This window comes from Mustela nigripes, chromosome 7 (assembly GCF_022355385.1).
Source record: "Mustela nigripes isolate SB6536 chromosome 7, MUSNIG.SB6536, whole genome shotgun sequence".
In the NCBI taxonomy this organism is placed as follows: Eukaryota; Metazoa; Chordata; class Mammalia; order Carnivora; family Mustelidae; genus Mustela; species Mustela nigripes.
In genome coordinates, this window is record NC_081563.1 from 76,915,319 (window position 1) to 76,927,193 (window position 11,875).

The window sequence follows — 11,875 nt, forward strand, 5'->3', positions numbered from 1 at the left end:
ATCAAGCATTTAATGATGCATGCTAGGTAACAAAACTTATTACCATAATCCTCATTTTATTGATAAGAAAACTGAAACAACTTGCCCAAAGTCACAATAAAAGGTAGTTAATGACAGGATCCAAGTCCCAGATCTGTATTTAGGTAATCTCTCTGAAATGAGTTCAACATGGCAGAAAGGCATCAAGGAAACGAACATGGCTACAATAGGGGGTTCACACTAGAAGTAATGAAAATTAAAACTGGACTGTGAGGGTGTGACTAGAGGATGGAAAGCCTCCAATGGCTGAAAAGAAAGGCATTTAGATTTTATAACATGTCCAAAAATACAAGACTGATGTCCATAAAGCTGCTCTCCCCACTTATTTTGCTGTACTGTTCTGTAGACAATGGAGATCTCAAACTTATTTCATGGGCTCACACATCTCTCATTTTACCTATTCCGCTTGAGTTTCCCTTAGCCTGTTGGTATGTATGATTACATGGACTGATTTTCAAATGTTGAGTCAGCTTTGCACACGTGGAATAAACCCAACTTAGTCACAGTATGTAATTCTTCTTAAAAAGTTGCATACAGATACTGATTCCAGTTAAGTTTTAACATGTTAAAAACTCAAAAATATAATGCCTCCTTTTATTTATTTAAAGTATGCTCCATGCCCCATGTGGGACTTTAACTCACAACCATGAAATCAAGAGTTGTATGCTCTACCAACTAAGCCAGGCAGGTGCCGAATAATGCCTTTTATTTATTTTTAAAGATTTATTTATTTGAAAGAGAGACAGAGAGAGAATATACACATGCATGTGGGATTGGAGGGAAGTCAGAGGGAAAGGGAAAGAATCTTAAGCAGATTCCCCATAGAGCATGTCTCAGTGCTCAATCCTAAAATCCTGGGACCATGACCTGAGCCAAAATTAAGAGTCAGACGATTAACCAACTGAGATGCCCAAGGTTAAGGTCAGGAATACATCTTAATTAAACCTGGACTGGGAAGGTGAGACTAAAGAATGGAAAGCCTCCACCAATTTTTTAGCTGAGCATTAAAAGCAGCAGCCATGCACAACAGAGAAGTACTCCAAGCAAGCCAGACAGTCAGCAGGCCAAGCAAGTGAGCAACACAGATGGGATGAGGTTGAAGAGGAAGACTGGGCTAGTGAGTGGGCTAGATCATGAACACCTGTGACAATAGATGGTCTGGATTTTATTTTCAGTACAGATTTTATTTCAATTATAGAAATTGACGGTTTCTAAGCAGGGGATGTGGCGTGATCTATTTCCATTTTAGAAAGATTAGTCTAGCTGGGGAATGAAGAATAAATTAGAAGGTAGCAACAATTAAGAGAGAGATGCCATTTAGAAAACTATTGCAGTAGTCCAAGTAAAAAGCTGAGGGAAGTCTATACCAGAGTGGGTGTGGAAATGGGAAAGAAACACCTATCACCAAAGTTCCCTCACCATTTAACTGCAAATTCCAAGCAACAAGTCTCACCAATGCAATTTGTTCATTCTCACTTCCTTAAATATGATGAAGAAAATTTCATGTAAAAGTGCCTTAGAGGCTTACTTAATCCCCTTATACATCCTACCCCATTATGAACCATTTTCATGAACACTTAACAAGCACAATCTTAAGAGACAAAAATAGGGGCTCCTGGGTGGCTCAGTGGGTTGGGCCGCTGCCTTCGGCTCAGGTCATGCTCAGGGTCCTGGGATTTAGTCCCGCGTGGGGCTCTCTGCTCAGTAGGGAGCCTGCTTCCCTCTCTCTCTCTCTGCCTGCCTCTCCGTCTACTTGTGATCTCTCTCTGTCAAATAAATAAATAAAATCTTTAAAAAAAAAAAAAGAGAGAGAGACGAAAATAGAAGGCTCCATGGCACTGCAGAAACACAGGAGCTCTGAGCTTTACGAGCACAAGACTGAGTCCTATAGACCAGCCTGACTTCAGGCTGTGCCATTTTATAAGATGGGTGGCCAAATTACTGCAACTCTAAGCCTGTAAAATCCGCAAGTTAACAGTATTTACCTCACGAGGCTATCACAAAGATTAACTGAGATACTGCAGTGTTTCCAAAAATATCACCCTTCTGCTAGGCAAGATGGTTTTAGGTAGTATTTAAACAAAAAATTTTCATTTTAGTCGTTTTATCTATTTTAATTAATATTTAAAAGTAACTATCACATCAAGCTCTTTATTTTACTAATATTTTTGCTTAAGATAAAATTAAGTTATAATAACATCAGTTTAAACCTAAAACCAATGTTAAGAAGAACGTTAAATACAAGTAACAGTGTCAGTAGTACTTAGATCGGACCAAAAAATCTGAAGGCAGTACATAATCGCCGGAAGGTTGAGCAAAACTGAGAGAAGTATACACAGAGGACCCTGCAAAGTCAGCATAATAAATATTAACTGCACACTTCCCAGAGCACCTTCTTTTAAAAGTGTAATAGCAGAAAACACACTTATTTTTAAAGACCTAGTCAAATCTAAACTATGCCTATTTAACAACTATGTGACTCTGGTAAAAGTATTTGTTCTTTTTTTTTTTTTTTTTGAAGATTTTTTTTTTTGTTTATTTATTTGACAGAGAGAGAGGAGAGGGATGACAAGTAGGCAGAGAGGCAGGCAGAGAGACAGAGGGGGAAGCAGGCTCCCTGCTTCCGAGCAGAGAGCCTGATGCGGAACTTGATCCCAGGACCCTGAGATCATGACCTGATCCGAAGGCAGAGGCTTAACCCACTGAGCCACTCAGGCGCCCCGTATTTGGTCTTTCTAATCATTAGTTACTTCCTCTGAAGAAAAGTACCTACCTTGCAAAGATCATATAAGGAAAAAATATATAAAATTCCTAACAAACAGGGCTCAAAAATAGCTTTTATTATAGAACAGACTTGGTAAGTGTCTGCTGAGTGACCTTTGAAGAAAATATTTTGTAAAGCTATCTCAATGACCTTTCTCATGCAACTATTTCACAAGACTTCAATTCTCCAAAAAGTCTTGTCCAGTTAAGCTGTCCCCTAAACAGACCAAAAATTTTAGACTAGAAAAGCCACTTACAACTCTTCCACACTTAAAAGTCTCCTTGCTTGAAACACCAATTCCTTTCCACCTATCCAGACATCCCCTCCCTCTCAAGGTCTTCCAGTCCAAAAGTATGTCTCCTTTGTCTCAGCTATGACAGGAAGTGATGAACAGTTACACATGTTGGGACCTATGATGTGACATGAACAAGACACTCTTTAGGCTCTATAAAGTGAGACAGGGATAGACAAGATTTACTCTCAAGATTCCTTCCAGAGTTTACATTCTCAGATCTTATGTGCTTAGTTATCTGTGATAGTCTTTAATTTCTAAATCTATAATGTATCATATCACCTTTTTAAAAAATGTCTTTATGTCCATAAGCAATCCCCTCAACACCTAAAGCACAATATTACTCAAAACACTTCAAAACTGGGCATCAGTGTCTACAGTTAAATCCCCAACTGGAGATCCCAGATAAATTACTTGACTCTTCTAAGCTTGTTCCCTAATTTGTAATATGAACCCATAGAAGATGAAATACATGTGTGATGTATTCATATAAACAACTTGAAAATGGAAAAGCTCTAATCCGAAGGTACTACTATTTATCCTCATCTCCAAATCCAACCTGCCAACATGCTGACCAATCTCCTGTTCACTCCCTCTCAAGAAGAAAAGGAAGTGGTTTGTTTTTATTTTTGCTTCAGTTCTGCACCATCTAGCTGAAGTCCTATGAGCCCTGATCTGTGGATCAATGTTGCTCCTATTGGTCTTTCCATCCCCAGCCTCTATCTCTCCTGAGTCTATATAAACTTTGTCAATACCTGTACCTCTCAAAACCCTCCAATGGCTCCCAATCATCAAATAACCAGCTTCTAATCAACCTTAATAGCTAGAAGGAATCAACGGGCCTTGGTAATATCAACTTCCATGACACCTAACCCCACGTAGCCACACAGGATGGAAGTATGGTCTCCAAGTCCCTCCATGCTCTCCTCCCCTAGAGCACTCTGACTACTTATTACCATGTGTCCTCTTAAACTCAATTGAGCCCCTACCACAAACAAATGTGACTGCTCTTTTCTCTGAAAAACCACAGTATTACGCTCTTCTTTTATGGACAACATATAGGAGTGGGACATGTGCCTATCACAACCCTCTGTAACTGATAAATTTATAAACACACAGAAACCAGAGGCTGAATCATAACCCAAACAGATTCTTAATATTTGCTGAGAAAATCTTTTTCTCATTAAGAAATAAGCAAGGGAAAGTTTTCTTTCCTTCCAACCTTAGAAGTCACATCATTCTGTCATAGGGCAGTATGTGCTCTTCACCCTTAAGCCAATCATCAATCTAGATCCACTTCCAAACAGATTTAATTCAAAGCTTATCTTTCTTCTGAAGCACAAGTCTGCAAACTCACAACAAAGTATAAGCAGCTTCTGATTCAGAAGTATGAGAAAAATTTAAAAAAAGTCTGGGGGAAAGCAATAGTATTTGCCCCTCAAACTTCCCACAGAAAATAAGGGAAGAGCTGGTTTTTAAGAAAAATTTGTTTAAAAAAAAGAAAAAAGTACTGACATAGGAATGAGAAGCAAGACTGAAGAATACAGAAGTATATACCTTCTGGCACTTCAAGTCTGAAAACAAATTAATAAAAGTAATTATTTTTTTTAAGATTTTTTATTATTCATTTGACAGAGAGACATCACAAGTAGGCAGAGAGACAGGCAGAGAGAGAGAGAGAGAGGAGGAAGCAGGCCCCCCGCTGAGCAGAGAGCCCGATGCGGGACTCGATCCCAGAACCCTGGGATCATGACCCGAGCCGAAGGCAGCAGCCCAACCCACTGAGCCACCCAGGCGCCCAATAAAATTAATTATTAATAAATTAATAATTCTAGAATTTGACTCAATAATCCTCATCTGTCTTTCATAAGACATACTTAGAAAGCAAGATCGGCATGAATTTGTGGACGTTCACTGCACTACAGGCATGGATTAAATATCCCTTCAAATGTCTTTGCATGTCACAATATTCCTTCCTCAATGCCTAAGATTTTCAGTGATTTACTCAAAAAATATTTGATACCTATTATGTGCCACAAAGTCAGACACCAGGGGAGGGAAAAAGACAAAATCACTGCCTTCAAGGAACTTACAGCCAGGTCTGGAGGGCTGTTTGGTACATATAATAATGCTTAATGATTCAGGATCTAAGGGAAACACAAAACAGCAGAGGTCAAATGGGAAAAGCAATCAAGATTTAACAGAGAAAAGGAACACCTGAGTAGGGGAAAGGGGCGACACATCCCAAGAGTAAACACCACATTCAAAGGCAAAGAGATGTGCAACATGGACCCACAGAGCTCTGGACCAATAGTACCTTTACCATCTGGGGCTTGTTAGGAATGCAGAATCTCAGTTCCCCTGTCTAGACCTACAAAATCAGAATCTCCATTTTCATGACATCCCCAAGGAATTCTTCCCCCACCTCCCCCAAGGAATTCTTATGCTCATTAAAAAGCCCTGCTGTAGAGGACTCAGAAGTAGTAGTTTGGTATAGCTAGAATACAGAACACCATGGAAAGGAACCCTAAGAAGTGAGGCTCCGAGGCGCCTGCGTAGCTCAAGTCATGATTCCAGAGCCCTGGGCTCAATCACCACATCCGGTTCCCTGCTCAGCATAAAGCCGGTTTCTCCCTCTCCCACATATACATATACATATATATGTACACACGCATATACATATGTCAATGGCTGTCTCTGGGTGACAGAATTAAGGGTATCTTTTTTTGTTTCATTTATTTATTTAATATTTTATTTTTAAATAATCTCTGCACCCAACATGGGGCTCAAACTTAAAATTCCAAGACCAAGAGCCTCACACTCCACCAACTGAGCCAGCAAGGCACCTAAGGGTGATTTTTAATTTATTACTATTCTCTCTGTATTTTGCAATTGCTCTCCAAGGAACATGAGTTTTATAATTTAAAAATATAAAACAGAAGCACCTGAGTGGCTCGGTTGGTTAAGCGTCCAACTCTTGATCTCAGTTCAGGTGGCGCTCTCATGGTCACTAATTCAAGTCCTATGTCGGGCACCACGCTGGGTGTGAAACGTACTTATTAAGTAAATAATATAAAATAAAAATATTAATAAATAAAAAATTAATAAATAAAACAGTGTGACTGCAGTAGGTGGAAGAGTAAATATAAAGTGAGGAAATAAGGGAGACAGAAACAGGGACAGGGGGAGGGAAACACTCAGAGATGAGTCCAGAGTCCTAGGAAAGGGTTTGTTTTTTTCAGACGGGAAAGATCTTGGCATGCTTGCAGGCTGTGGGACAGGAGACTATATAAAAGGACTGTTAAGAGTACGAGAGAAAGAGGGAATACTCTTCTCATTGCTTGTTATGAGCTGAGCATAGTGGTGAGCAAGATAACGTTCTGCTCTTATGTAATTCACTTTTTCTACTGAGAAAACAAACAAAAAGCAGATTAATATTAGACAAGTCAAACACAGCATGATAAAACTAAAATAGGGTAGTTTTTACATTGAGTGCGGAGATAAACCTCTGAAGAAACAGCATTTAAGCTGAATCCTAAAGGACAAGAAACCATCTTTGCAAAGGAGAGAGAAAGGCCTTGTTATCTCTTGCTTTACAAATCATGAAACTGAGGATCAAAGAACTTAGGTAAGATTATACAGCAAGTAAATGGAATCCAGGTCTGATGAACACTCAGGCCAATACCCTTTCTACGAGATTCTGTTCTACTGTTTTCCTCAAACACAACAGGAACGATGAGAGATACCATCCACCCTCCTCTGGCCTCACAGGGATAGTTAAGAACTAAAAAATAAGAGTAACTGACACAACTTTCTCCAAATAAAAGTCTTTGAAAGAAGAGAAATGCTTTCTGAGAATGCAGAGGCATGGCTCCTGAAGGTTAACTGTTCAGACCTAAAAACAAAATCCAGGAAGGCGGTAAGTTACAAGTAGGCTACATTCCAAAGATCTATAACTGCGTGGTTAAGAAGTCATAAAACTTTTCCTCCATATAATTTTATGCAGAGAATAGGTTTCCAGGCTGCTCCACAAAGATCCATGTAATCATGGTTATTACTATTATTATAACTAATAAAGCACTTACTAGGTACCAGGCCTTATGCTAGGTGTTTTTTATAGATAATCTCATGCAGTACTACCAACGATATTACCACTCCATCTAACTAAGTAAACTGAGGCCTAGAAATGTTAACTTGTCCAACGGCAAATCCTTAGCTCTTAGTCCTAAATTGTCTCCCAAAGTACCTTTATTTATTAACAGTATTTCAAAATCAGTTTCTCTCCAATACTAAAACCTCAGTGCCCATCTCCCTTTCTCAGATGGTCAGAATACTACTCCAGTACTTTTTCACCAGACTTCCTTATCCCCTCTCCAAGTCTATGCCAGACCTACTTCCTGATAAACCTCAATCCATGAAGCATTTATTCATGCGCGTAACACCACTAAGCCCTTGGCATCCTTTTATCCCCACGAAGTGCCCGCACATGTTCCCTTATTCACTCACTGACACTAACATAGCCCTACTGTGACAATTCCCAACCCATACCACACCCCTGTAAATATCGAGGAAAACTCCACTCCAGAAAATGTAGGCAAAAGCCCAAGCTGATCACAATTAAACGTCCCTATCTAAACTATCCCTTGTTCACCCCAAATTCCCAACCTATCCCTTCCACCCCCCAAATATAAACTTATCGAAATCTAAGTTTTAGCTCGTTACTGATCACCGATAATGTTCGCACGTGGGCCAGCATCCAAGCCCGTGAATCCTAAGGAGAAGAGTAACATCCGATCCCAGCAGCAGCCTTCAAAGCCCCCCGCCCCTCACCCCCCCTTAACAGGTCGCCGGTAGCCCGAGGACAGGAAAACGCAGTCCCAAGCGAGAGCTAAATCCATGCCGGAAGCAAACCCAGCACACGGCCGTGACCTTCTCAAGTCGACTGACCCTGTCACCCGAAACCCCCGCTGGGAAGCGGGGTCCAAGACCCCGGGACGTTTGGCCTTAGGGCGAGCAAGAGGGCACAGAGAGAAAGACAGGCAGGCCCGGCCCCCGCCAGCACCATGACCCCGGGGGACGCCCGCGCTGCAGACAGGCAGCGGGTAGCGCGTGGGCACTCACCCTGCAAGGGGCCCGCAGCGGCCGGCGGGCAGACAAGGGACAGCGTGCGGCCGGCTCAGGCCTCCTGCGAGGAGGCGCAGGGAGAGCGGGAGGCGCGGGGCTGCCCCGGCTCGGAGGAGCCAGCGAGCTGGTCTCAGCAGGGCTGCCATGGCTCGGCCGTCCCCACCGCAGGATGCACGCTGGGCGAGAAGGACAGGGGGAGCACGTGACCGCGGGGTCGCCCGGCGCGGGAGAGACCAAAGGCCGGACGCGCCAGACGTAGGGGGAGCCGCGCGTTGTTTTACGCTTAGAAGATAGACAAATAGATTTCTCCAAGGACATATGAGCCCCGTGTGATATGTTATTAACAACGTATCGTGCCTGATTATCTGAGCGGGATCCTCTTTTCATTTTCTAACCTTTCTCTCAGCATGTTCAATGCCTCCACCCCTTCACTTTCCAGTTGGTAGAGTCAGCAGAGGTCGACTCCTCCCAGGTTAGCGCAGGGGCTTGCGAGGGGCCAACTAGCAAGGACACCCGGGAACTCGCGAGAAGAGCCGACTATGAAGGTCCCAGCGTGTGGGACAGTTCGCGGGCGTGCGCGGTTTTTGTTGCCCGCTCAGCGCCGAAGTTGCCGAGCGGATGGCAACGTCCTGATCGGAAAGCTCTGAGAGGTGTGGGACTGAAAAACGTTGAGGACCTTTGCACTGTGCCAAAGTTAAATAGGATGTGATTTGTGTTCCTGTGGGGCTTGAACATAGTGTGAAAATACATGGGTCCAAGCCTAAATCAGTAAGCAGCGCCTCGCCTTATTTCAGAGGTGGGTGCTAACCAGGGTCGTCTGGTTTTAAAGGTGGAACTGAATTCATTATCTTCCCCAACTCCCACCCCGCTTCTTCGTTCGATAAACGCACAGTCACCGAAGTGAGATAACGATAAGGATAAGAGTCTGAAGCCAAATCTGGGAGAAAACCGGAAGCCCTTGCCTTCACAGGGTTTGCAGTCTGGGCTTCCACTCCCTTTTCTTCCTTTCTTTCTTTTTTTTTTTTTTAAGATTATTTATTTATTTGAAAGACAGATCACAAGCAGGCAGAGAGGCAGGCAGAGAGAGAAAGAGGAGGAAGCAGGCTCCCCGTTCAGCAGAGAGCCCGACGCGGGGCTCGATCCCAGAACCTCGGGATCATGCCCTGAGCCGAAGGCAGAGGCTTTAACCCACTGAGCCACCCAGGCGCCCCTTCCACTCCCTTTTCACCCAGCTGTATCCTACCCATTGCCCGGTGAACACTCAGAAGTTTTCCCTGGAAGCCCTCCATGGTAATTCCCCATATGGCTGTTTATCCACTCAATATCCAGCTCCTTGACAGCAGGGACTGTGACCTTTTCTTGTAGCTGAAGCACCTACACAGTGCCGAGCACACAGTAGGTTGCATTAAATATTTACTGAGTAAATGAGCATTTTGAGATTACCTAGTTTCTCTCTCCTTCGAGCGATGAGGAAAATGAGATCCAAAAAAAGGTTAAATGATTTATACTGAGTTATACTACTAGGCATTAGTAGTATAATTTATTAATTCACTCACTCGGCGCTGATTTATTGAACACCTGTTCAATGCCAGGCACTGTTTGAGATGGGAATCCAGAAGAGAACAAAACAGGCTGAGTCTGGACTCTTCATTAAGGGCTCCAAAGTTTAGTTTGGGAAGACGAATAAGAACTGTCCTGGGGCACCTGGGTGGCTCAGCGGGTTAAAGCCTCTGCCTTAGGCTCAGGTCATGATCCCAGGGCCCTGGTATCAAGCCCCGCATCCACCTCTCTGCTCAGCAGGGAGCCTGCTTCCCCCTCTCTCTGACTCTGCCTGCCTCTCTGCCTACCTGTGATCTCTGTCAAATAAATAAATAAAAATCTTAAAAAAAAAAAAAAAGGAGAACTGTCATGTAAAATAAGTCACGATAAAGAGATTGAAGGTGGGGTTCGGCCCCTTCAAAGAACTGGGAGGAGGACCTTGTGGATTAGAGGAAGAATGAAGTCAGGGAGAGAAGAGAGGGCCCGCCCACATCTGAAGTAACTGGGGGCCAGATTCTGAAGATTCTGTGTGCTTGGCACTGTGTAGGTGCTTCAACTACAAGAAAAGGTCACAGTCCCTGCTGTCAAGGAGCTGGATATTGAGTGGATAAACAGCCATATGGGGAATTACCATGGAGGGCTTCCAGGGAAAACTTCTGAGTGTTCACCGGGCAATGGGTAGGATACAGCTGGGTGAAAAGGGAGTGGAAGGGGCGCCTGGGTGGGGAGCCTGCTTCTCTCTCTCTCCCTTCTTGTGCTCTCTGTCAAAAAAATAAATAAATCTTAAAAAAAAAAGAAAAAAGACTGCAGTAAGTTTAAGAATACATGAAGGAAAGCAAAGTAGATACAGGGAGTATAGACAAACATTTTGTACAATATACTATGAAGGAGGGACCAAAGAGGGGTGGTATCTTGAAGGGGTGTGAAGTCAAGGGAGGCTAATTATTTTTTAAGGTGGAAAAAATAATAACATGTTTGATGTTGATGTAAATCATCTTTATGTAACTATTTAAGTTAATTTAAATTAAACTTCAAGAAAGAGTTTCTCAGTGATTAAGTACTCTCACATTAAGTACTCTCACATTTCAAGTACTCAGTAGCCACAAGTGGCTGGTAGCTACCAGATTGAACAGCATGGGCATAGAAAATTGTAGAAAATTTTGTTGCATAGGGCTGCAGTAGGGAGTGAAAATTAGATAATGCATGAGAGAGAGAATGAGTAACACTGAAGAGGCAAGAGGGAATAGGATCCAGTAAAAAGTGAAGGGGTTGAGTTTAGATAAGAATCTAGACTGTTCAGCCACCTACACAGAAGCAAAGGTAAGGCAATGGTTGCAGATGCAACAAGGCTGATAGAACTAGTGGTGAGAATGAGTGGATGTTCTCCTAATTGTTTCTAGCCCCGAGACCCTTTATCCCTAACATTCTTTATGTTGCTGTACCAGGCTTCCTCTTTAAGTATGAAACAACTACTGATGAAATTTGTCTAGGCATTCATCCATTTATTCACTCATAAATGCATTCACTATTGAACACCTAAAATCTGCCAGGCAGCAAGTTAAGTGCTAGAAATACTATGACGAGCAAAAGCAGGAGTGGTCCTTATAGTTAGGGAGCTTGTATCCCAGAGGACAAGGCAGATATTAATCAAATAATAATATTAAATAAGTTACACACTGAAACAGGTTCTGAAGAGATGTGTTTCCATGAGAGTATACCTCACCTGGGAATCAGAAAGATCCAGAGAAAGGATCATTAGGCTGTGGTCTGAAGAATGAATCGTTAACACCTGCAAAGTGCATGCACACAGGTGTGTGTCTGTGTGTTTTGTGCATGTGTATAAGAGGGAAAGAGTGGTGTTTGATTGTTTTTCAGTTTAGACTTCCCAAATCCTCCCATTTCTTTAGATTACAGAAGCTGTGGCAAAGTGGAAGAGAAGTCCAAGTTGATCATCCTGTTTCTCCCTTAGTTTATTCTGAACTATAAAGTGGATTCAAAGGTTGGTTAAAAAATCTGGAGTCCCAGGGCACCTGGGTGGCTCAGTGGGTTAGGCCACTGCCTTCAGCTCGGGTCATGATCTCGGGAGTCCTGGGATCGAGTCCCGTATCAGGCTCTCT

General features: G+C 42.7%; 1 protein-coding gene across 1 annotated transcript in view; it reads right to left on the minus strand.

Annotated features, from left to right (window-relative positions):
- Positions 1–8,413, minus strand: part of LRPPRC (leucine rich pentatricopeptide repeat containing) — a 103,838-nt gene extending 95,425 nt beyond the window's left edge. The window contains exon 1 of the mRNA XM_059406219.1: positions 8,217–8,413. Coding sequence (XP_059262202.1) covers positions 8,217–8,365 — 149 coding nt within the window. The 5' untranslated portion in view covers positions 8,366–8,413. The remainder of the gene's footprint in view (positions 1–8,216) is intronic.
- Positions 8,414–11,875: the final 3,462 nt, after the last annotated feature.